General features: G+C 44.7%; 2 protein-coding genes across 3 annotated transcripts; one reads left to right on the top strand and one right to left on the bottom strand.

Moving 5' to 3' along the window:
* Window positions 1-375: 375 nt before the first annotated feature.
* Window positions 376-1,806, top strand: rrs1 (ribosome biogenesis regulator 1 homolog; the record flags this gene model as incomplete). Of its 2 annotated transcripts, XM_083675071.1 has the most annotated exons (2): window positions 376-1,381; window positions 1,433-1,806. In XM_083675071.1, the coding sequence occupies 2 exons, from the start codon at window positions 376-378 to the stop codon at window positions 1,489-1,491; spliced, it is 1,065 nt and encodes a 354-aa protein (XP_083531197.1). In that variant the 3' UTR covers window positions 1,492-1,806. The 2 variants fall into 2 exon arrangements, with proteins under 2 accessions (XP_083531197.1, XP_083531196.1); XM_083675070.1 differs by having other exon boundaries at window positions 376-1,806.
* Window positions 1,807-11,834: 10,028 nt separating this feature from the next.
* On the bottom strand, window positions 11,835-25,364 carry mybl1 (v-myb avian myeloblastosis viral oncogene homolog-like 1). Its single transcript, XM_083675023.1, has 15 exons — window positions 24,991-25,364; window positions 22,087-22,186; window positions 21,467-21,538; window positions 20,770-20,862; window positions 19,485-19,705; window positions 18,921-19,122; window positions 18,314-18,391; window positions 16,324-16,563; window positions 15,811-16,188; window positions 15,520-15,662; window positions 15,259-15,373; window positions 14,948-15,061; window positions 14,648-14,752; window positions 14,159-14,323; window positions 11,835-13,715 (listed from the first exon to the last, which is right to left on the bottom strand). The coding sequence occupies exons 1-15, from the start codon at window positions 25,011-25,013 to the stop codon at window positions 13,587-13,589; spliced, it is 2,178 nt and encodes a 725-aa protein (XP_083531149.1). The 5' UTR covers window positions 25,014-25,364; the 3' UTR covers window positions 11,835-13,586.
* Between the last annotated feature and the right edge of the window lie 668 nt (window positions 25,365-26,032).

The following is a 26,032-nucleotide window of genomic DNA, read 5'->3' as shown; positions in this document are numbered from 1 at the left end:
GTTACTGTTTCATTTTCACTTTAAATGTGAATATTGGCAAGGCACTCCAGAGAGAACGTTGGAGTTGGCAGCAAGTTAAGTACTAAAGAATGAAGAGGTTAATCGGCAAGTCCGAGGATAGGAGACAAGAATGTTGAATAGGGAATAGATAGGCCTACCATTTATATTTGGAGGGATGGGATAAAAATATTTGTCCACGTGAAACTGGGAAAGGACTCATCGTTATGATTCTGAACGTGAGTAAACCTGTGGCTCCACCGCGTGGATAGATATGGAACTTTTTTTTCGAATGATGCGCAACCCGGAAATGAAAAAGATTGACCTTTTACGCAACTTCCAAACACACGTGGAACGGACCTGCTTTAGAAACGAAAAATGGCAGCGTGCAGTGCAGAAGACGTGCTTGCCAAAGCTGAGAGAGATGAGGCAGAAAAACTTAAAAGTATCACTGTTAAGAAAGAACTGGACCTCGAGTTTGATATCGGTAACTTGCTCGCATATGACAAGAACCCTGTTGACATCCGAGAGTTCAGGCAGCAAAAGAAAGATGACTTTCTGAGCTCGCTAGCTCGTGACAATACGCAGCTGCTAATCAACGAGATATGGAAACATCCAACCGAGAGAGTCGAGGAGGTAATCGTTGTCAAACTGCCCGAGCCGACCACTATACTGCCGAGAGAGAAGCCCCCACCAAAGGCTAAAGCCCCAACTAAATGGGAAGAATTCGCTAAACTGAAGGGAATTCAAAAGAAAAAGAAAACAAACATGGTATGGGACGATGTTGCAAAGGAGTGGAAGCGGCGTTGGGGCTACCAGCGGGCCAAAGATGACACCAAAGAGTGGCTGATAGAGGTTCCCGTAACTGCAGACCCGAACGAGGACCAATTCGCAAAGCGCAACAAAGCCAAGAAAGAGAGGGTGGCAAAGAACGAGTTGAACCGCTTGAGGAACATCGCCAGATCACAAAAGATCAAAGTACCAGGCGTTGGACTTACGCCGACTGACCAGCCGTCAAAAACTGACTTGGCTAGGGCTGTCGATGTGGCCAAGACGTCCACCGCCTCAGTGGGTAAATTCCAAGACCGTCTACCGAAGGAGAAAGCCCCCAAAAACACAGGCAAGAAGAGGAAATTCCAACCCCTCATCGGTGACTTCTCTAGTGAAAGGCAGAGACAACTGGATCTTTTGAAAATAATGGATAGCAAGAAACCTAGGCTTGACGTTACCAAAGCTGTCAACATGCAAATGCGAGAGGAGGATCGGGAGGAGAGAAACGCCAAATATAAGGGAAAGAAGGGACGCAAGGGTAACTTTTCTGGAAAAGGAAAGGGTGGGAAAGGTAAATCTGCAGGTGGGAAAGGTAAATTTGCAGGTGGGAAAGGTAAATCTGCAGGTGGGAAAGGTGGAGGTGGGAAAGGAGGTGGTGGGAAAGGAGCAGCGGGTAAAGGGTCTGGAGGCAAACGAATGTCTGGAAAGCCGGGAAAGCGCTAAGGCCTGTCTTGAACTTTGCATGGTAATTCATAAGTGCCTAGTTACAAATATTGAACTGTGAAGTATGAAGTGACTGCTTCATAACTGTCAAGTTTTGTTGTGGAGAAATGCGCATATCCCCTTGTTTTCCTCCCTTGTGTGCTGGTGCAATTTGGGGGGGGGCTTCTGAACTGTCATGCAAATTGTAAATAATATGACGTTATATGTAATGAACATATTTCATCTGTCCTTAATTTTTAGTATAGTTGTCAACGTTTAACATTTGGGTACACATGTTTGGATATTTCGTCGCAAATAAAAACAACTTCATAAGCATGTCCATGGTCTTGTTTGCTTCATTCAAGGTGTCTCAGAATAGCCATGTACACTCACTTGTTTCCATTCAATATATGTGTGCAGCACCTGAGCAATTACTCTGTAGATTCCCATATCGAAATCCCTATTGTCCAGTGAACATCAACACAAATCAGTGGACATTTAAATGACATGTGGGTCCCTGAAGGTCTACTATTGTTCCTTTGTTGAGTCCTCCCAGGAATATTGATCAGCCAGTCAGTATGTATTAGATTTGCCCCTTACACATGCAATGACAGATGGGACACAATATTTAGGAGGGTGATGTGAACTCCTCTACTTGGCTCCCTCAGGGTGATGCAATGGAATCCATTGCTGTTGCTGCATTTCAGTGGGACGGTACCGTACTGCCTTTCGGTCCATCCAGTAGCCACTGACTTTTAGGGCTAGATGCACTGGCCTCCAGAACTTAAAGAATGTTCAATGAATTAAAATGCTTCAACAGTGTTGAAAGAAAAACCTGTGTGCCTGCCTGCCAATTACACATACAACAGCAATAAGTTGTTCACTATAGTTTTAGTGCAGATGCCTTGCCACATTCTCATCAATGTGGTAAGAATAAAAATAACTTGGCCTTAACCTTGAAAATAATAGCTTGTCTTGCAAATGCAGGGTAACGACCAAGAATAGAGATGTTGCCGGGCCTTCTTAGAACTACACAGTACAGGAGCTGTCTGCTAATCAGCTTAGCTGTGCTGTTGGTAAAGACAGGGCTTTGGCAGCATCACAGAGAGTGAACCAGCACACTAAACTGTCTTAACTCATGTCAGCTTTTCATTTGCTCTGCCAGGCCAACAGTTCAAGCAGAGACCCACAAGTTACATATATTAGGAAATAACATCATAATGTTTCAGTGAATGTGAAATTCCTGGCCAATATTCAAACTCTCCATTATGCTAATGTATTGATTCTGCTGATATGAACATTTTCCCTAAATGCATTCAGTACCTTCATCATCCTTGTCAAGCACCTCTACTATAGACACTAGGCTACATTAAATTAAATATGGACACATTCCAGTTGGCGTGGGTTGAATAGGGGTTACTGAGAAGGGACTGAATCAGAGGTTAGTGAGTCCAATCTAATGCTAATAGCAGGTTAAGAATGACAACAAGGTTAATCAGGTGTCCAATCCATTTAGTGTGTCTTAAGTTTTGCCTCTGAACAACATACTGCTGAAACAGATGCACATGTCTCTATGTTTCATAATCCCTGGCCAATTCTATTTTCTCACAGGCCTCCAGACAGATTACCTCCTCTCACAATACTATAAACATAGAAGATATTCAGCACAGTAAAGGGGAAGTTTATGCTATTTTCTCATTTACATTTGAAAGTATTCGGTTGGCAAGCAACTGTATTTGGTTGTATGCATTATTTCATGAATAGAGTGTAGACAGTCAGACTTAGACATTGATTCTTGAAGGATATATCTTGAAATGCCTCATGAGCTTAGTTCAACTGTCTTACCCCATCACAAAAAATATAAGCTTGTTTTACTGCATTGTTTGAAACAATGTAATTGTAAACAAATACTGTATAGCTTCAAAACATGGTAAAAACGATCATTTTGATCTCACGGATGGTCAGTCCTTTCATCCACAGCTCCGTCTATGAATTTGAGAGTGATTACATTTCTTCAGCTATTTACCAAGGAAGTGGCGGGGTGACCTCTTTGTTGTTGTTTGAATCCCTGATTGCCCCTTTAAATAGGTTAAATACATTTTAACTGACAGTATTCCAATGGAGAGTTGAAAAATGTATCCCTTTCCATCACTACCTCCCACTGCCTTTCTCTCAAAGAGCAAGTAAATAGTGTAACATTCATTTGATCCTTACATTGTATGCTTTTGCACGTCTATTTTTTTTTCTAAATGACTGCATAATCTCCTTCTTTCTTGATGGATGCTGTTTGACTGCTGTCACAAATCCACAGCAAAGGGGGGAGGGGGGGGCATCTGTTGACTGGTCCAGGCTCAGTCAAAACCCCATTCAACCCCATTCAATCAAGCGCCCTGATGTGAAATTATGAATGTTGATCCATGTTGGGCTAGCATAGGCTTCAGTCTCACACAACCTCATGCTTATGGCCAGATGGCGGGAGGACAATAGGCAAAGACATTACACTCAATGACAGGCTGAGGTGGTCAAGCATGAACTTATATAGGGGGGCTGGTAGTCCACCAGAGCACCACAGGGTTAACCAGTTCAATGGACATTAGAACAGTAAACACTGTGTTGATGCCCTGTGTTTTAAAGTGTGTGCATGTCTTCATACTTGATTTACTAGTATATCAAGTGCATCAAATCTTCAGAAAATGACAACATCACATAATGTGTTTGAAATTGTTTAACTGATACAGCAGTCTTTCTGTGTTTTTCTGCATATTTGTACATGTTTGCGTTCACGTGTATGTGTGTGTGTGTGTGTGTGTGTGTGTGTGTGTGTGTTCTCTGCTACAGTAAGTGCTGCAGTAGGATTAGTCACCTGTGATTATTTAAGGCAGAGAGAGAGTGCACAGGAGCCTCAGTCACTGTAACTCAGTCCGTCAGGATGCAGCCCATCTACATGCAGAGTAATGAGAACTTTGAGGTCTACACCACCGTCCTCTCCCCACAAGGTGAGTAGCAACATACTCATAAAGGCTCATTAAGACATTTAGATGATTATTAAACATAGTTTTTAATGTGTGTACAGTCTCACAGTTGGTTGTCCTCATAAACAGTTTGAAAGCATCATATGCATGGAAATGACATTTGTTCATCCTTTTATTGCTTTGGTTATGCGAACAGTAAAGGTACCGCAACGAGCAGACTATTGTTCTTTGTGAGTGCTATGAGCTCTTTTTTTGCTGATTCCTCTGTCTGTGGTTGACAGTGACCAGGGGGAGATGTCGCTACAGACACGCTGCAGACATAAAGGCTGAGATGGCAAGTTATTATTCTGTTCTTGTTGCTTAAAAACATTTCTCAGACATACGCTGTTATCTGCAAATACTTGGGTAGAGTTGCTCCTCAATTCATCCTCATATCATATTGACCATCACATGCAAGCACCTATAGTTTGTGACTGAAGTTTTAGCAAAATGGCGTCAACCTTGCAAAGCATGAAGTAATTCTTCAGCAAGGCTCTCGTTGGTTTAGCAGTTATGTCATTCTTCTGACAAACATCAAGCAATTTAAAAAAGAACAGATGTGTGTACTTCTGCTGAACATTCAGGGTTTCTTTTTTAACGGCGAGGCAGGTAATCCATGCCTCCATCCCATTTGTCTTGAGACCCCTAATCGTCTCCATTCTTTGGTTACTAAGGCTTATCCTCTCCATCCATAGAGCCAGTGTTCAATGGGCTGCAGACTGCTGCCAATGATGTAACGACTGATGTAATGACTGAGCATGTCATCACATGGTGTCACATGACAACTGTTTTGATAATCACATGGCATAACTATAATCATTATCTACTACAGAGGGAGGACACAACATGGTATTTGGGATAATATGCCTACATTGTCTCATGTAAATGACTGTATTTGCCTCTTTCTGATAAAGTTAGTTGACGGTGTAATTCCTACTTTGTCCTCTAGATGGTGGTAACACGCAGCTATAAACCCCACTGGCCAGATGAGCTGGAGCTCTCTCAGGGTGATGTCATCCTAGTGCTGTCCAAACACGAGGAGGAGAGGTGGTTTGGGCGGCTGCAGAACGGCCAGCAGGGATACTTCCCCGCCTCTTATGTGGTGGAGCTGAGCGAGGTTAGTCACTGGGTGCAGCAATGGCGCAATATCAATGAATGATGTTTCTATAATCTACTGGTTGGCAAAGGCAGATTTCCATCTCAAGTTTTATTCTATTCTATTCTATTCTATTCTATTCCATCCCATCCCATTCCATTCTATTTTATTCCATTCTATCCTAGTCTAGTCTATTCTATTCTATACTATTTTATTCTAATTTTTTAAATGTTATTCTATACTATTCTATTCAAACAAGATGAAAGGCCAGAAAAACAATCTAGAATGCTGTTTGATCCAATCATTAGATAACTAGATAACGACAGGGTCATCATCCTGTACAGTTTTAAGAATAGCCCTGAAGACTTAACTCCCAGTCCTGTTTATGTCAGGTAAGAATAGCCCCTAGAGCCTGCCAGCAATAATCCCATCCCAACACACTGCTGCTGTGTGTGTGTTCTCAGGAGGATCATGAGTGTGAGCCTGCTAAAGATCTTCGCCGCTCACTAGCCAGGCGCAGCTCAGCCCCGGCCTGTGTTTCAGGGGTCCATGGGTGAGTGAAGTGCACCAAAAATGACTAAATTACACATATGCACACACACACACACACACACACACACACACATATCAATGCACGCGCACACACACACACACACACACACACACACACATATCCATGCGCGCGCACACACACACACACACACACACACACACACACACACACACACACACACCTCCACCCCCCCACCCACCCACAACAAGTGCATGAGGACACACATCTCACACACCCCAGCAGCTGCTCCACCCATCATGCCCCCCCCCCCCTACCCCCCATGCCCCCCCCTTCATCCAGCTCCACCCTGCCCAGCCAGCGCCCCTGAACAGGTGGCCCCTCTCATCCCTCATTAGATGACAAAGCACACTGATTACACCCCCCTCCCTGATCAATTCCCTCACTCACGGCACACAAGACCACAGAAGGGGCTCACTCACACTCGCAAACCAGCAAGAGTTTGAGTTTGAGGTTGGGTTTTTTTCTATATATGTATTTTTTACCGTATCAAACAGAGCTGTCAGTAGAATGTGTCAGAAGTGGTTCTGTGAGTTCAGGCAGAGCTATAAACACTAAACACTTGTTGAATATTTTTCCAAGAATTATACAAAATCCTAGGTTTGAATTGCCCCACTATGTGGTTAGTGTTTCTGTACAGCATGGTGCCTTTGTACCATGAGTGTGGAGGTGGATCTAGAGATGTAACAGCCTGTGTATGTGTGTGTGTGTGTGTGTGTGTGTGTGTGTGTGTGTGTGTGTGTGTATGGCGTGCGCACACACACACACACACACACACACACACACACACACACACACACACACACACACACACACAGCTCCCGAACAGCCCTGCGCTTGTCTTGTCTGCAAGCAGTGGAATTTGGGTCACCGGGAATAAACAGGGCCTTTGTGTTTGTTGTTTCCTCTTTGTCCCCCAGCGGACACAGGCTCAGGAGGGCTAGCAGAGCAGGAGGAGGGGGAGTGGAGGGGGGCCAGGGGGAAAGGGAGGGCCCCATCCTGGTGCTGAAGCCCCAGACCTCTCTCCCTCACCCCCAGCCCCAGCTCCAGGCCCAGCCCCAAGCATACAACTCCCCAAGCCTTTTTCGCAGGATCCTGTCTAAACACCGTAGGAAGAGCGAGTGCCATGGAGCCGCCAACAGGGCCTTTACGACCGACTGAGAGGCCTTTTCTTGGGGCAGCTGAGGAGATGTGTGGTGGGTGGAGCTGGATGAGGTGTGGGGGGAAGGTAGGGGAGAGAGGGAGGGTATTGGGAGGCGGCAGGGTAGTTGTTGCCATAGTAACTATCATGTAGCTATGGCTGGTCCTTAGGCTGCATAATTAGGAGCAGTAGTGTGGGGGTTAATGAACTGTAAAAAGGAATCAAAAGTGTGTGTGTGTGTGTGTGTGTGTGTGTGTGTGTGTGTGTGTGTGTGTGTGTGTGTGTATATGAACGCTTGTAGGAGTAAGCCATAAATTATGGGTTAAGTAAGGGAAAAGGTAGGTTTATGACTATATTTTCAAAAGCCATAGCCAAATAATGTCCCATAAGACTGCCTGTGCTTTTCTGTTCCATGCTGTCATCCTCATTAGGCTGTTTTCACTGTGTAGTAACTAAACTAACTAAGCAAATAATGTTTACTTTATTTTATTTGTTTTATCCTTGGGAGATTAAGAATGTATTTTTCATAAAAATGATCAAACACTTCCTTGTGACTGATGTCCTGATGTTCTAGCATATTCAAATACATCACCTCAGTATTCCTATGCATTTTTTCCACTGAATGTGCACAGGCTCCCATTTTACAGTGCTGAAAAAAAACAACCTCTCAAGCGAAAGGAAGTGTGATTGAGGCGTGTTGAAAGCATTGCCAAAGGAAATGGCATCATTATTGTGAGGGTTACCCCAGCAACGCTTAAACAGCTCTCAGTGGCTCCACACAGTCCTCAGTGGTGCCTCCCAGCATGTCCACTCAGCAGGACCTCAACAGGGTGGGCTGAAGAATGGATCCTTTGGGAGGACACAAGCACACTGCTGTCTCCAATCCTGACCCTAACCTTGACCTCTATGGAACTCAGACACGCCCACCACACTGTTTGGTCATATTGGAATGATCTATTCTAATAGGGGCCATTTTATGGGGACCATCTCATTGTATGATGATTGTGGGTGTGTGGCTGGATGCAAAGTGACTCCACAGCAAGACTCACACATTCTTACTGGTGTTAAACCTGGAGGAAAGTCTGGTTCACAAGTCAAATACTAAGCTAAGACAGTCTACTGTCATAGCAGTTATATACATACAGTATAGAGAGTATATATACAGTACATTTACTTGGTGAGTTGGAGACTCTGTAAGGTTGAAACAGGATGGGAAATGCAGTTTATAAACAAGTTTACTTGCTTCTTCTTAGTATTTGACATTGGGGGTTTTTAGGCTGAAAACCTGCCACAGCCATCTGCTGAGAGAGACTTAACCAGTCAAGGAGTAGAGCAGCTTTCTCCCCCTGGCCTCTCCTTCATTCATTTGGTCTTTCATTCAGTGCTTTAATCAGCTTTAATCCAGGGCTAATTCGGCCACTCTCTCTGCCACCTGCATTAAGGCTCTGCAATCTGGATTATTCCAGTTTAAGTAAAGTAACACAGTTAGTTAGAGCTCAATGTGAGTGTGTGTGTGTGTGTGTGTGTGTGTGTGTGTGTGTGTGTTTGTGTGTGTGTGTGTGTGTGTGTGTGTGTGTGTGTGTGTGTGTGTGTGTGTGTGTGTGTGTAGTTTGTAGTTTACAATGGAGCTGGGCAGGCTACAGAGTGTGTATGTGAGGTGGGGGAGGGGGGTGGGTGTCTTGTGGAGGGTTTGTTCACCTGCCTGACTCCTGTTACCTCCCATCTCACCTGTAATGCAGCAGATGCTAGGCAGGGGTAGGCCAAACCTAAAACCTAACCTTGCCCCACCCCAACTCTCTCTCCCTAATACACTCTGTCCTCAATGCCTATTCAACCAGGGCCCCTTGACACCCCAAGACTTTTTCATAATACAAACACACACAGCCCCCCCCCCCCTCCCCCACCCCCCCCACACACACACACCCATCCCCACAGGCTCCAATTACAGACCACATACACCGCAGAGAGAACTTTTTTTTTTACTGTAAATGGCCTGTGGACACACAAACAAACATGTAATAAATTGTATCTGTAGTCAATGAATTCGGTGAGCTGCTACAATTAAATCTGTAGTCAAGCTCCACATGCATATCCTATGCTAGCATTCAAGTATATATGAGCCTGGTTAATCTCACACAGCAGTAACACACACACACACACACACACACACACACACACACACACACACACACGGGTAGTGGAAACATTGACCTATATACAGCACAGGTCCCACACACACACACACACACACACACACACACACATGCACGCGCACACACGTACACACACATACACACAGAGCTGTTATTTCCCGCCTGAAGTGTCCCGTCCCTGCACTGCTCCGCTGGGTGTTGGGGGGGAGCCTAACAGGGTGCCTGCCAGATGACTGTCCTGTCAGCCCTATAATGGGCTGCCATCTGCTGTCTGGCACACACAAAGGCTGGCAATGTGTGTGTGTGTGTGTGTGTATGTTTGGGGCTCAAACCCTGCCACATGCTGTTTCTTCATTGAACACACACACATGCACATGTAAACACAAGTAAACAAGTTGCCTTGAAATGACTGAATGAGTTGTTAGCGATTGAATATCTACTCCTAGAAATGCATTAAAAAAACCAATGTACACACACATGGCTGTGTTATGCAACAGGTGTGCCGACAAGCTGAGTCAATAATTCTTTGCTGGACTAAAACAATGCATACAGTAAACATTAGCAGCTAGGGCTGCTGCCAATAACCAATTAAGAGGCAATGAGTCTGTGACATCTTTCAGGCTTGAGTGCGGACCACTCAGCAGCAATTGCTCAAGTCCTGGCCATACAAATGTGTGAGAGAGAAGGGGAAGGCAGATTGATTTAGTGTACGTGTGTGTGTGTGTGTGTGTGTGTGTGTGTGTGTGTGTGTGTGTGTGTGTGTGTGTATGTTGCTCCAGCAGAAGGCAGGTCGCCTGGGCCTTGCGCCCCTCCTTTTGGGGGCAATTGAGTGAATGGGCCTGTAAAACCAACAGCCCTTAGGGACAATGGAGCCCAGAGGCATTAAGTCATGGGTGAGTGGACCCCTTTAGGGCCAGCAGCTGACCCTGTGGAGAGGCCTCTTGTTCTGACGGAGGGGGGCTCGTGTCCGAGGACCCCAGGCCAAGCTGACAACACCCCAACCACCCCCAAACACACACACGCACACACGCTAGTGGCAGGAAGCGGGGTTCAGATCTACAGTCAACCCTGGCGACTGTCAACCTCCACCCCAACAAAGCCTCCTGCCCTACTGCCACCTCCACCTGGCTGACCGGGCAGGGTTGATGGGGCACACTGTAGACCATAAAAGGGACATAGTGGGAGTTTGGAGGACTCTTGGGTCATACCAACATGGGTCATACCCATTTATTTGAGCGGGCAGGAGTTAACATTTGGCAGTGACTCAAAATCAATGCCTTCCGGGGAATAATAGAATCATTGTTGTTTTGTAGTGTAGAAAAAAAATAATGAGACACCATTTTGCAATGCACATTTTAATATTTTGTATTAAGTACATGATTACAATGGCAGTTGGCAGGAATTCTATGGTACCTTGGTTATTATGATGTCTGCAGAAAATACTGTAAAATTGAAAATAGGACATATTGTAAGTGTTCAACTGTGATTAACGTAGTACAAACTTGATGAAAGAAGTCCAGCATATTGTGTTTTGCTCATGCATAACTATGACAACAACTGCTACTATACATGTACTCAATTCCCTCATACCCTAGGGTTAGATGGCTGAAGTGTTAACACACAAACATGTTACTTCAACAGAGGACCTCCAAACAGAACAAAAAAACAAAACAAACACACATAGTCAAAGTCAAACCAACAAAACAGTACATGTAACAAACATATATACATATTTAACTGTTAGACATATCTCAAACCAAAATTAAAAAATAAATGTCATGCTCTTAAGCAGAAAATGCAGTCAGAGTAGTATATAATGTTGTTCTGTGAGGAGATGCTACAACACATGCATGGTGTCTGATCTTTCCACATGATTTCCCAGACAAGACTCCCTTCTTATTCTCACCAGCACGCCTAATTCTGGCTAATCCAGATCAATCCAGATTATCAAAGACGGTTGGAAACGAACATGGCTAAAAGGACATGGCATGGGGGATCTCTGACCGTGGCAGTGTGTTACTTCTTCATTGATACCGTACATTAGGGATGGTAAATGCGTCAATGCATTCCATTCAAATGACTTCAGTACACCTGTCATGCTTATGGGATTTGGTAATCTATGTAGTAATGTTATTTCAAATGGAGCACGGTAGCCTCCTGTAGCATCTGTAGATGGAGATAGCAATCTCAGCTTCTCTGTCTGGCCCACATGCTTCTATCTGGCTCTCACTAGCAGCTAACACACACTGCTGTTCCACAGCGGTAAACATCCAAGCCCAGCAACAGAGCACTGTCTCTTAACAATCTATGTCAAACAGCTCAATATTTACATGTCAGTGTTCAATCGTCATATGTAGTGAGACATTCATCTAACGCCACTGGTGTTTATTAAAAAAAAAAAAAAAAACACACACACACAAACACGGGCTACATCATCATCATCATCATCATCACAAACAAATGAACGAACCAACACTTAAACAATGAGAAAAGTGCAATTTGCCTATGATTAGAGGTCGGAGATGGAATCCTGCTTCCTACAGAGAAAAACAACACTTGTTCTACCAATATCTACAACGCAGTGATAGAGCTACGTAATGGTAATAATGTAATAGTTTTGTACAATTAAAAGAAAACAAAGATGAATTATGGGATTTGGTAATCTATGTAGTAATGTTATTTCAAATGGGAGCACAGTAGCCTCCTGTAGCATCTGTAGATGGAGATAACAATGCTTCTGTGTCTGGCCCACATGCTTCTATCTATTCTATCTAATTTCTATTAAAGAAAACAAAGATGAATATAAAAAAAAAGAAATGAAATGAAATTTGTGGCAGTGCTTGTTTACTTCTAATTTAGAGAAATGAAGTGAAAGGTAGCCCAATCCTTTTTTATAGAGAGAAAAAAATATAATTATTTCAATAATTTCTTTAAATTTTAGAAATAAATAAATTAGTAGACATTTAATAAATAGAACCTATAGCCTTCACACAAACAGGACATCCCTTTCAACGACACGCTTGTTCTAGAACACTGATGATAGGAGCACTGTGGTCTGTACCAAACATGGACACTGAAGGCCTCTGTTCTCAGACCAGTACATCCTTCCCTAATCTTGACCATCAAGGACGCAAAGAGCCAAACTGGCCTTTGATCAAAGCTTCGGGCAAATATGAGTTTTAGGCTGTCTATCAGCAAAGGTAGATTTCTCAATGGAAACTTCAGGTGTTCAATTGACAATTATATTAATATCTAAGCTTTAGAGCTGATAATAAATAAAAGAAGAAGAAAAAAAAAAAAAAAAAAAGTAAAAAGATACCCCTCCATTCTAAACTTCTTCGCAGTTTTCATGCTATGAAATACATTCAATAAAATGTCTCAACTTGAGACTGCAAAAGGAACGATGTGGCCTCGGAACAGAGACGTGATGTTTAGAGATGTTACAGTCATGTCACAAGTGCTATCCAGTTAACCCTAAACACTGGTCATTTCTCTGCAGCCAACCAAACTCAGTAGTGCAATACTGACAGCGCCCTCTCCTCTTCTCATAAGACTTCATATCAACAGTTTTAGCATCTTCATGGTAGTTCTACAAACAAGCTGGAGGATATACGTGGAATGTTACATCATAAAATGTATTTTTTCTTATGTTTTTTCTCTCTATTTAAACAATATATTAACAATATAAAACTCAAAAGCAGCCACTGCTACTGATAAACAGTCTATTTCTACAGCCTATGGTGTGTGCAGGTTGTTTCACCATTATCAACTAGTGCAGAACATCTAATACTCCTTATCTGTACACAACTGTTACATGGCTAGGACAACAGTTTATGTGTTCAAAAGAAGAAGAAAAAAAAAAAGCCAACAATGGCTAGCAAAATCACATTGAGAACTTGAGGACAAGTAAGTACTTGGGCAGTGACCTAGAAAAATAATGGCAACGGCCTTATTTTTTGTGTTAAAGTACTTTGCCGAACACTTCAGGGTGTTCACTTACGGGTTTTAGAAATATGTCTTGTAAAATGGTAATTTTAGTTGCCTAGACTGGATTGTCTAGAAAGTGTTAGAAGAGTCTTGGGACTGAGGTTGCCATAGTGACCTTGCTGGACGGGCATAGTGTGTATCGTGGAGAGTTGTGGTCTCAGAGCACGAGGGCCCTCGAGGTGCAGCCGGAGGACGGGTAGGCACTCAGGTACTGACGGGCCTGCTCTGTCATGATCAGCTGGTCCTCGGTCTTCCCATAAACCACTGCTTCCCACTCGCTCTTCACCTGCAGGAGAGAGGAGAGCATTATGGGTTGTTTGAAGCACATTGAGGGAATAATGAGCCTTAAGTACTTAAGACACTTTGTGGGCTTGTGACAACACCACACTGATCTCGATGCTCTCACTGAAAGAGGCCATGTTTCTTTGACTGGGGACCAGCTGAACCCACATCCATTACAGTGTCTCTCTCCCTAAGATCATACTGTAGGTGTTATTTGATTGATATGATTTGACTGAACATGGAGGTCATCTTTCCTCTTGAGAAATAAAAGATAGCTGGCCTCTTCTATGGATATATTAAGAATCCTAAGCAATCTGCCTAGTGGTGAGTATATGTTTTTTGAAGTACTGGAGACCAACATACAGCACTATAGCAATGAATTTCCTGTCTTTTGCGGGCATAACTTTTCACAGAAAATGACGTTTTTGGTCATTAATAGATAAGTACCTGAACAGGGGCTATTCTGTGGGTCTTCTTGCCACGGGGGCTGGGGAGGCGTCGCAGGGGGGTGCAGGACCCCTCCCTCCCAGACGACAGAGAGCAGTTATGTGCCTCTCTCTCAGGGAGGGGGGTCATCAGTAAGGAGCTGGTCAGAAGACTGTCTTCTTGGACCTGGTGAAAGAGGGGGGCGGGTGGAAACATTCAGCGATTATTTTAAGCCCATTTGAGCCCAGACTGGTTATCACATTTACGATGGTAGTGCGTATTGTACAAAGCTTCAAGTCATTTTCACAGTACTGTACATGTTCAAAAAAAGCAAGAAAGCACACACCATAGGTTTGTGAGTTGCAAGCTGGCAGGTGAAACTTAAAATATCATTTTGAGAATTGAAACCCTGAAGTAGGCAGCTTGCTGCTGAAACATTGGTTTAATAAATGATGAGCATCAGAGCAAGAGTGTGTGGCTCTCTATCCATTTTCACAATGCTGTACAAACCTGTGCGTTATTAAGTTGGTCCTGGAAGAGCTGGACGTTCAGACAGTCTTTCCCCCAGGAGTCCAACACCAAGGACTTACGCACCTTCCTGGCAGGGCCATCCAACTGGCAACACACAAGGTTCCCATTACAGACACAAGCTACAACATCACACTGTTAGACCCTATTATGGTTCAACAGTGTTACTGTTTAAATGGCAGTAAATCATGATTGGTTCGTCAGTATATCTCGTTTTCAAGTAAGTTTCTAAAGACCAAAAGGTCATGTGGTGGAGTTGTACGTGGTTATGTGAAGACATACGTCGTGTTTCCATGTCCTGAACTCTGGCTGTAGATCTCTGGTGAAGATGTCTGATCCTATCTCCTCCTTCAACACCTCCCTGATGTCCTCCTCTAGAAAGGCCAGGGGCTGGGGCTGTAGTACAGAGATAACACATGCGCACACACGCACACACACACACACACACACACACACACACACACACACACACACACACACACACACCACAAACACACACCACAAACACACACCACAAACACACACCACAAACACACATGAGCACAGGAACGCACACGCACACAGTTAGAAACATAGACTACCAGGACACTTACCACCATCTTTAGCGGCCCATGCATCTTCTCTTGGGCGGCCAGAGCGTTTTTAAAAGGTGTTGGGGTCCTGGGTGTCGGGCCCAAAATGGACTTACGGATCTTAGGGGTCCTAAAACTGAGAGAGAGCAACTGTTACAACCCCTGCTAAAATGTTTCAAACACCTCCACAAATCATCAAATGTGACACAGTCTAGTGCAGGAAAACAAACCGTAACAGAACTCTATTAAGCTGTAATCGTAGTTGTAGCTGTTCTCTCTTACCCAGCATTCTCCTTCTGGTGTTTGGGCGTGGTCTCTTTCTGAATGGGCGTGTTGAGGAGACACTTCTGTCCACACACTGGGGTGGAGGTGAGGGCTGGGTTGTCCAGGTTCAGATGCTGCTCACCCCCTGATACGTTGAAGAACTGGGGAATACATGACCGGAACAATTAGAGAGGGGATCTGGCTCACACCATTTCAATTATAAGATTACAGTATAAAGCAGTTGGGACTTAAAAACACGTCCACCTAACCCAACTATTGAGTGTTGTGGATATGGCTTGTGCATCTTACCTGGGAGGGGGAGAAAGGGAGTCCTTTCGTGGGAGTGTTCTTGGGTGAGTTGGTGCTGGTGTCTAAGAAGGAAGGGCAAGTCCTGTCACACATGGGGGAATGATCCCCCCTCTCTCTCCTCTTCCTCCTCCCCACGGATGGCAGGCTGGGCTTGGACACGTTGGTGGGGGTGTGGGGGTTGGCCTTGCCCTGTGGGGCACAGTGCTTGGCGAGGGCGGTGATGGAGGAGGGGGGTTCCCCTGTGTACCCCATGCACTCTGTGGTCCTCTCCTGGGGTGTGTAGCCCCCTTGTGTGTGTTTCGGGGGGGTCCCCACTTCAGACAGGTCAAAGCTGGCCACGTCACTCCAAGCCACAGGGTCCTGCAGAGCCAGATACATCTACACTGGATTTATAATACATCCACGTTCTGGGTCTGGCACTAGTATATTCAAAACACACACACACACACACACACACACACACACACAGACACACACACAGACACACACACAGACACACACACAGACACACACCGAGTCGATGAGCTCCATAGTCTCGGCGAACTCCGGGATGGTCTGCAGGGTGGAGAGCACGGCGCTGGCCTCCACTGACAGGAACTTGCTGGGGGAGACATGGAGCTGGACCGGGGGCCCCTGGCCCTCCTCTGCCCCCCTCCAGCCTGGAGCCTCAGCCTGCTCCTCCAGACTACTGCTGCTGGTGGTCATAGTGTCGTCTGACACGCTGTCAGACCAGCTGGAGTAGCCCTCCACATTCTGAGGGACAGGAAACTGGGGTTAGGTGGCGTCGCTCAGGACACTTGAGGTGGTGGTATGACTCCATTTGGTCTTATGAAGTTTCGCTTCTAAGTTCTTGAGGTACGTTACGCTCAAAATGTCTTTTGTGTTAACACATCATGAGTATCAGAGTTCCTTGTTATTGCAAAAAACAAACAAAAAAAACAGCAAAAGACCTGTTCTTTCATAGAGTATTCATTGAACCTCAACCTTATCCCTCAAGAGAAACTTCATTAGACTCAGAGACACACAAGGGTTTATGGTCACCAGGGGAGGCTGGTGGAGGCAGAAATCCGAGGATGTCCTCTGATTACTACCTCCACCAGCCTCCACTGATGGTCACCTATAGGGAAACCTGGAGACGAGGTAGTTGGAGATGAAGAGAGAGAGAAGGACAGGAGGGGTAAAGGATAGAACACTCAGAGCTGAAGAGGGTTGTGGTCAGTGTGTGGTTCCCCATTGGTGACCATCACTGACCGTTGGTGGTCAGTGATAGGCAAGGGCTGTACCACACCAAGAGATTTTATGGTTATAAAATCTAAACCACTTGTCTGCCATATTTTCCTGACAGTTTGTTCTTTTAAGTTTCAGAAAAAAAAGCACAAACTGAACAGATATGGGTGGAGATAGATGGAGGATGAAAAAGAATGGGTGTATGGGGAGGGGGGGGTATGAGAAAAACAAAAACAAAACAATGCATGTTTGGTTTTCAAACCAAGCGGTTGGCTTGAGTGACACAGGAGCGCCATGCACTACAGAGCTGCAGAGAGGGGGAAGGAGAGGTAGTTAATGAGTGGTGGGGGGGGGGGGGGGGGGGGGGGGGCTACTAAGCACAGCTAACAGGGGTGTATGGAGGGAGGTGAGGTGGGTACTACTGCATCACTACAGCACACTATGCTACTGTACGCACGCACGCACACACACTCTGAGTGCGTCCTTACACATGGGCCTCGGCACTGGGCCTGTCTTCGGACTTCGGTCTCTGCTGACATAAGCAGCAGCTCAAGTTCCTTAATTCTCTGCTCTTTGTCAGGGTCGTCGTGGCAGGACGGCTGGAATAAACACACGCGGGGGGAGGAGAGGAGGAGGAGGAGGAGGAGGAGGAGAGGAAGGAGGGAGTGAGGAAAGAAGGCAGGGAAAGACAACAGGTTTACTCACATACTACCACTACTCATACCATAATCAAAGATGAACTCCCATGTTTACACCATTTCACTCCAGTTTTTACATCTGCATGATTTTGTTAATAGACAAAGAAGAAAACCAAAGTCAGGGCCAATCGTTCAGTTGTTTGATTGAGAGAGTGATTAATGAGAGGAACAGATGAAAGGTAGAACAGTGGGGAAGTGGAGGAATGAGACAGGGCAGTGGAGGGGATGGGGCCAGGGTTGGAGGTGGGTCCGGGCCAGACTCTTGGCGCTGCCCCTTTAAGACAGCGGGCTGGACCCATGGAAACATCTCTGATCCATTCATCTGGAGGTGCTGCACACGTGAGTATTTTTCGAATATTTATAGCGGTGTGTGCTCATTGGTTACAGGAATGCCGCGCACAACCCCCCGAGCGAACCGAGTCATTCCAACAACAGGTTGGACCAAAAACACTTTGGTTTTGCCCTTAAACAGAGATTTTGGATCAGCTCTCCCGGCATCACTCCAAACCTCTGGTATTTAGAGCAACAAAAGAAAACACATTAGAGTCTGGAAAAGTTGGATCAGCTGTTCCACCTACCAATAAGAAGCTGGAGGAGGTATCTGGGATGGTGTCCATCAACTGTCCATTGTGAGGGCCGTAGGGGTATCCACCAAGCTACGACACACAGGAACCAAAACGCATGAAAACCAAGCTCTCATAAAACTAGAGATCAATGAGTTCACGCAGAGACAAACAAGTGACCCTACAAAGTTCATTATTCTCTAAAAAAAGAAAACCTGAGCAACTGAGCGACTTGCTTTTCAGACTTTGAAGTCTCTTTTCAAGTCAATCCAATCCAATTGGTGGCCTGGAGGTGGTCCAGTGGTCCAGCACCATGGCCTACAGTACACACATATGCCCATGTCGGCATGGCTTCGAATCCGGCCCATGCCATGCTGACATACCCTCCCCTCCTTACTTTTCTGTCTTTCTTCACTATATCTATCCAATAAAAATTACAAATATAAGAGTGGGATTGCTCCACTCAAAAAAATAACCTTTAAATAAAAATCAATCTAATCCAATGGAATGGGACTGAAAGGCTGTTCATCACCACTGTTGGTGCAGTAAGATAAAGCTCTGTTGACTTTAGTGGACCTAAACGACATCAAACTCAGCTGAACTGCATGGCTAGGCTGCCCACCTGTGTTGGTGGTCCCGTCATGGCCAGAGGGCTGTGTCCGCGGTGGGGGGTCTCCGCTGAGGGGACACAGGGCCTGTGATGACGTCTCTTCACGCCCCCGTGCTCGGAGCTGAAACCCCTGCAGGCCTCCTGGAGGTAGCCCTCCGACTCCACCTTCCTCCTCATGGTGGAGTTCCAGTGGTTCTTGATGGAGTTGTCCGTCCTGAGGGGGAGGTGGTGAGGATAAGGAGATGAGAGGAGTGGGGTCTGACTGCTTTAGTAAATGGTTTGGTACAAAACAACTCAAAGGAATAAGCGTTCATCTGTCCAGTTTCTACATTCAGTTAGACAACATAGTGGTCTGATACAGTGGTTGATATAATCAAAGTATGTTAATGATCGTCTCTTAGCTTTGCTAATGATTTCACCATTTCTTTATAGTGTCGGCACAGATGAAGGAAAGTGGTACACAGTGCAGTGTGTATGTGTGTGTGTGTGATACGTGTGTGTGTGTGTGTATGTGTGTGGTGTGTGGTACGTGTGTATGTGTGTGGTGTGTGGTACGTGTGTCTGTGTGTGTGTTACCTTCCAGGCAGCAGCTTGGAGATCTCAGCCCAGCGGTTGCCCAGGCGTTTGTGGGCATCGTAGATGATGCGGTCCTCATCCTGGGTCCAGGAGGACTTCTTCACCTCGGGGTTGAGGTGATTGTGCCAGCGCTCACGACACTGCTTACCAATGCGCCCCTGCAGGTGCTTTGCAATCACCGACCAGCGCTTGGGGCCATACTTGTGTACCAGGTCAATCACCTGTCCACACACACAGACAGACACAGACACAGACACAGACACAGACACAGACACAGACACAGACACAGACACAGACACAGACGAAAAAGACAGAAAACCGGTTGGGACTTACAATGCAAATCGAACACCAATAACTGTATCTATTACAACCTTAGGGAGATTAAGCTTTTTATTATCTCACAAATAAAATGTTAGAAATGGCCCCTTACTGCACACAGAGAGCAGGTAGTTCTCTGGACCTCTAAAAGACCACTGTGTCACCACTGACAATACCCATGAGAATGTCAAGAATGCAGCGTCAGAAGTAGAGCTTGTTACTGCTACTCTCACCGGCTGAGGATTCTTAGCAAGCCATAAACAAACATACTTTTATCTGAGTGCGTATCTTGCTACAGTCTCTCTAAGGTCAAGGCAAAACAATACTAGATCTCCCAGAGATGAGGCCTACATGTTGGACACCATTCTTAACATTCTTATAGGCAGGGCGTCATGAAGTTCCATTTAAGGAATGCATTGTTCCACCGTTCCAGCCATGAGAGACATTACCCCCGAGCCAGTCCAAGGAGGCACTGGGCTCTGGTTCAGGGAGACTTGGAAAGTCTGAGTTATTTTAGGCATCAGGTAGTGGGGCTTACTGTATGCACAGCCAATGAAAACTAATGCAGGGGCTAGGAAAGGGGGAAGCAAAGTTCAATAAGAACGAGTACTGTGCAGGATGTACACATGTTCAGTTCAATGTTCTAGTTAAGAAATTTTTTTAATTCTATTATCAGGGATATGAGTTGTGTTGTTATTATCATGTGTCAGCTGCTTTAATGTATCTGACTTATTCTGACTATAGGTTGTTGCCTGTAATGCACACTCATCCTTCCCTCTCCCCTCCACACTCCTCTCCTGTCACTTTCCTCATCCTCTCTCTTCCCTCCACCATCCTTCCCCATCTCCCCGCCTCCTCTCTCCCTCCCTCCCCTCCACCGTTCTTCCTTCCCCATCTCCCCCCCTCCCTCCCCCTCCCTCCCTCCCCTCCCCCGTCCCAGGTTGGAGGAACGCCCATCTCCTCTTACCTTCTGATCCTCCTCTTTTGTCCAGGGTCCTTTCACCAGCTCCGGGTTGAGCACCTTCTGCCAGCGGTGCTGACACTGTCCATCTGTCCTCCCCTGTGACAGACACACACACACACACACACACACACACACACACACACACACACACACACACACACACACACACACACACACACACACACACACACACACACACACACAAACACACACACACAAACACACACACACAAAGAAGACCACCTCAATTCACAACACCTGCAGCTGTCCAAACCCTATTATCTTCAACACACAAGCCCTTCCCTTCCTCTCTAGAGAGGACCACCACACCAGTCAACACACCTGTGACGGTCCCTTATCTTATCATAACCCCAAACTCTCTCTTAAACAAACAGCCCAAGTGGGGGATAATGTTAACTATGTGCTAAATGACCTAAAATAAAAATTAGATAATAGATAATTAGATAATAAAAAAATAGCCCCATGGTTCAAAATGACAGTATGGTAGTGGCTGTGTAACTGTGTTATAGGTGCTTCAAATGTGGGTGGGAGGATTAACGTGCAGGTTATGCACTGCATCTCATACTTTCACCAAATAATGTGGCACAATAAGTTAGGAATTAAATATTAATCCCACAAGACTTTGTACAAAAGTCACACCGTGTTCTAACAGTGGGGCATGGCATACTGTGTCACTTACTGGAAAATAATTTGCTACTAATTTCCAAGAGTCTGTTCCATGCTGCTCCACCTGCTTTTTAAGCCTCTCGTCCTGGAGACAGAGAGGAGGGAAAGAGAGAGAGAGAGAGAGAGAGAGAGAGAGAGAGAGAGAGAAAGAGAGAGAGAGAGAGAGAGAGAGAGAGAGCAGAGAAGGAGATAGAGAGAGGGGAGAGGGAGAGCAGAGAGACACAGACAGTGAGGAGACAATCTTCCTGAGCAGTTTCCTTTATCTAGTAGGCTAGTAACTCATTAAAGTAAATGCCCCATCCACTTGCCTTTCGCAGAGGAAACTTTAGTGCTTCTCTACATATGATAGCAAGATTGCAATGGTCAATGATAAACAGCCTAGACTGTTGGACCACAGAGGACACAGTTCACACACAGAATATATTATTCTTCATAAAGTTCACCACTATAACATTGAAATAAAACAAACCGTCAGACAGTTTCAAGAAATGATGGTGTGGTGCAACAAACTAATAATACAATAATACAACCCATGCTGAGATATTCTACAACCACATAGTCCTACACAAACACTCACCCAAAAAAAAAGCACATTCAACATAACAGGCTCACTCATGCCTCTTATAAAATTACCTCATCCCGAGACCATTTGACTTTGCACAGTGTCTTCTTGTCTTTAGTCTTGTCCTTACTCTCAGGGTCTGTGGAGTGAAGTTCTTCATCTTCATCCTCACTGGAAGAGAGAGAGAGAGAGAGAGAGAGAGAGAGAGAAAGAGAGAGAGAGAGAGAGAGGGGCAGGGAGGGAGGAGGAGGGAGGATAGAGAGAGAGACAGAGAGAGAAAAAATAATATAACAAACGAAACTACAAAAATGTTATCTAAACGATCCATCAATCAATTACGTTTCAACCATTCCCGCTAACATAGCCGACACAGCCATGAAAGTAAAACAGAAATGTTGACCTAATGAGTGAGAGCAATACTTCAGTGTTGACTCACAGAACTACTGACATCATTACACCGAAAAAAGACAGAAAAAAAGGAACAGTACATCATTCAGGCCACAGCTCATACACACAGTCAGAGTGCCAACAACACTCATAGCTGATTAGATGCAACTGCCATGACATTTTTTATAACAAACTGTGAAGTATGGATTGACCAGGCAGCATCGGTTGAAGAGGATTAAGCTAGTGTTTGCAGAGCAGAAGGGAACATGCTGAGCTTCCTACTAAACAGGACATTCCTGACCATAATTAGAGAAGCTGTCCCTGCTAGATCAGACATCATGATGCCAACTCTCACTTTGCCAGTCTCTATGCCCTCTTGGGCCCTGTTGTTATAAGATAACTCGAACAAACAAGTTTGACTGGCCTGTTTGGGGCAACTTCCACATTATTCACACTTTTTGCCTTCACTGTCAATGTAAGTAAAGTAGGTATGACTACAGCTTTCAGGACACTAACTTAATACACCATTAATTGAAATAGTTTTAGGGGCACGTCTCCCAGTGAACCCCCTTCACCAGGCATTCCTACTGTATGCAGGAGAGAGTGTGGTTGCGAGCCGCTCTTGTCCGTGGACATGCCTTGTTGCCAGGCAACACTTCCTTCATGGCGTCACATTGTGCCAGGGTAGAACATCTAATAAACAGGGTGAATGACTGAAGACAGCGGTTGCCACGGGTTACCCGAGAGCAAACCTGCATGTCCACACTGCACCAACGGCTGTGCGGGCAGACCAAAACTATTCTAGAATAAAGCGAATAAAGCACAGCTGCAAGAGAATCATCTGGAGCGGTTGCCCTGATTGCATTTCTGCAATACTGCAAATATGTATGTAAGGAGCCATGAATGGAGCAGTCTCCCACATCAACAGGCTCTTTCTACTCCTGAGGTGTGTGTGAGGCACTGTCCGGGAGGAGGAGGCGTCAGCTGGGGTGTGGCCAAGCTAATAGCAGGCCCTGCCGCCTTAACGGTCCAAGCTGAAGTTTCAAAAACCACTCTGGGGGATTGCACGATCATGACTTGATTTCTTACATAAATTATCTGGCGAATAATGTGCCTGCCTGAGCCAGAACTGTTGAGGTCCACTCATTCCCTTCATGTTCCATTTTGGAGAAATAACTGTAATGCCTGTGGGGTTTTACAGTTCTACAGTGTTGGCGCACACACGCACACACACACATACACATACATACACACACACACACACACACACACACACACACACACACACACACACTTCAAAATCAGACTCCGGATGAAGGAAACTGCAATATGAGCGGGTAGATTTTGTCCTTCGTTTGCTTTCTCCCACTCAAACTTGAACTTGCATCTAAGCATGTGAAAAGCAGAGAGAAGACCATCCTCCCCCACCATACTGCTCCCCTCTCAGCCCCCAGATGGGGCACACAGAGGGGGTAGGGGTAGGGGACACAGAGGGGGGTAGGGGACACAGAGGGGGTAGGGGACACACACGCGCCACTGAGCTGTTCATTCAAGGAGAAATTACGTCATTGTCATGTTTGCGTGTTTAAGGGTGATGACAAGGCTCCAATCAGCCCATAAATCAATAGTTACTTCACCCATGCAGGCTGAACTCATGAATGCTTATAGCACACTGCCTTACAATTTCACTATCCATAACTAATTCAATATATGCAATATAGCATAATAATAAGTTAACATTTTATTTATTTTTGTCCTTGCTGACACACACAGGATAAAAGGAGTGATAAAGAAAAAATTACTTCAATTTTCAACCTGAGGATTCAAAATAAGCAGTTTATTTTTACTCTGAAACATCCATATTTCCCTTTACCCTGTTATAAACAAGAAAATGATGCACATAAGGGGTTGGACTGAGACCTATGCTTCATGAGGCCAAGATTGAGCAAGCTCTCTCTGCTTAAAAACTCTGCAACTCTGATTGACTCAGTGTATCGAGTCTGCAGTATTTAGGCTAGTATAGCCTAGGAATATTTTAAGTATGATGAATTGGAGAGCGAAACTCACTACAGACCAAGGCAGTTATATCATTCCCTGGCTACTTGAATTAACCACAAATATTTAAAATAAGCGAATATCTCTATTTATTTATGTATGCATATATGAACCAAATGCATCATTACCCATTTAGGAAATGACATGATAAACAGGGCCTATTATAGTATGTGCTGTCACACGCGCAAACGGAAGACTGTTGGCTACAATGTTTTGTTAAGGTGTGAAGTTGTTTGATCAAATAAGTCATTAATAAGCAACATAAAATACTGTAACCATTTTAAAGGCTTTAGATTCACTTTCTGCGAAGCTCAAGCTCGTCGCCCAGGCCACGCCACATGAGCAGGTGCATGTTATGTGTCAAAGATCAACGTGACATATGGCCTTGCCACTTGTCTATATCACGAATCTATTCATATTGTAGTCATTCTCTTGCAACCATCATTTTCACAACGAAATATTTACATGATCAAACGAATGCTTTTGGTAAACCAATGAATGACAAGAGAACTTAGATGAACATGATGACCCACCTGCGCGATTTTATGTTGGCCATAATGACAGCTAGCAAGTCCAAAGCTTTTCAAAGAAGAAATCTCTACTGAAGGTCGGTCTAAAATCCATATAAACTCAAATGTGGTATATATCGACAGTTATCCACACAAGTCGCTGTCAGTCATTGTCCAGTTTCTTTTGCGACGGCAAAAAAATAGAGTTGCATTATTTTGCCGGCTAGCGTTTCAGCTCCATGTCAAACTCCGTTCTACTGTACATGAGTGGAATCATTGGTCCATTATCCTTCAAAAAAAGCACTGTCTACCAGCTGCAAGTTGCCACGATGAGTACAATGTCAATAGCCGATCTTAGGCTACATGAGATAAACATATTTATGTTGCTGAAGCCTGCCTTGTACGCCTCCCAGTAGCCTGAACTTCTATTTGTTATTTTCGCATTCAGATTTTTCCATCCCGCCGAATCTCGCGCCCAGCCTCCTTCTAGAATGGTGTTTGAATCTGCGCAGGCGGCCTCGCGTCTGATTGGCCAGAAATGGGGGAGCGCTCCTCCGCGAAAGGCGCCTGTCGATTTGAGCGCAAATGCTTGATGACATTTAATCAGCCTGCTGCAGCCACCATCACATAATCCCTACGCATTATGCCAATGTTAGAACTAGATTACAAAATTAAAATATTATTTTCACAGTGAATATTATTTCACAGTTGTTTAGCTATTTCTGAAATTGCTGCAATCCTGCCAAGCTCAGATAATTTATGCAAATAATCGGCCACTTTTTTAACATTAATGTTATTGAATAAAGGATGTTTGAAATTTAAAACAACACATACATATTATTATTATTATTATTATTATTATTATTATTATTATTATTATTATTATTATTATTATTATTATTATTATTATTATTATTGGCAGAGGATGCAGGCACACAGACAGTACTGCATGTGTGACAGAAGGCGTTTCAAGTGGTGTCTTGGTGACACCTTGTGGACAAATATTCTATGACGATAAAATTGTGATATTTTCCGGTAACCTCATCCCAAACGGAAGAGGAGTTAC

This window comes from Argentina silus (assembly GCF_951799395.1).
Source record: "Argentina silus genome assembly, chromosome: 1".
Classification (NCBI taxonomy): domain Eukaryota; kingdom Metazoa; phylum Chordata; class Actinopteri; order Argentiniformes; family Argentinidae; genus Argentina; species Argentina silus.
The sequence above is the reverse complement of the archived record's forward strand: the minus strand, read 5'-3'. Positions and strand labels throughout refer to the sequence as shown.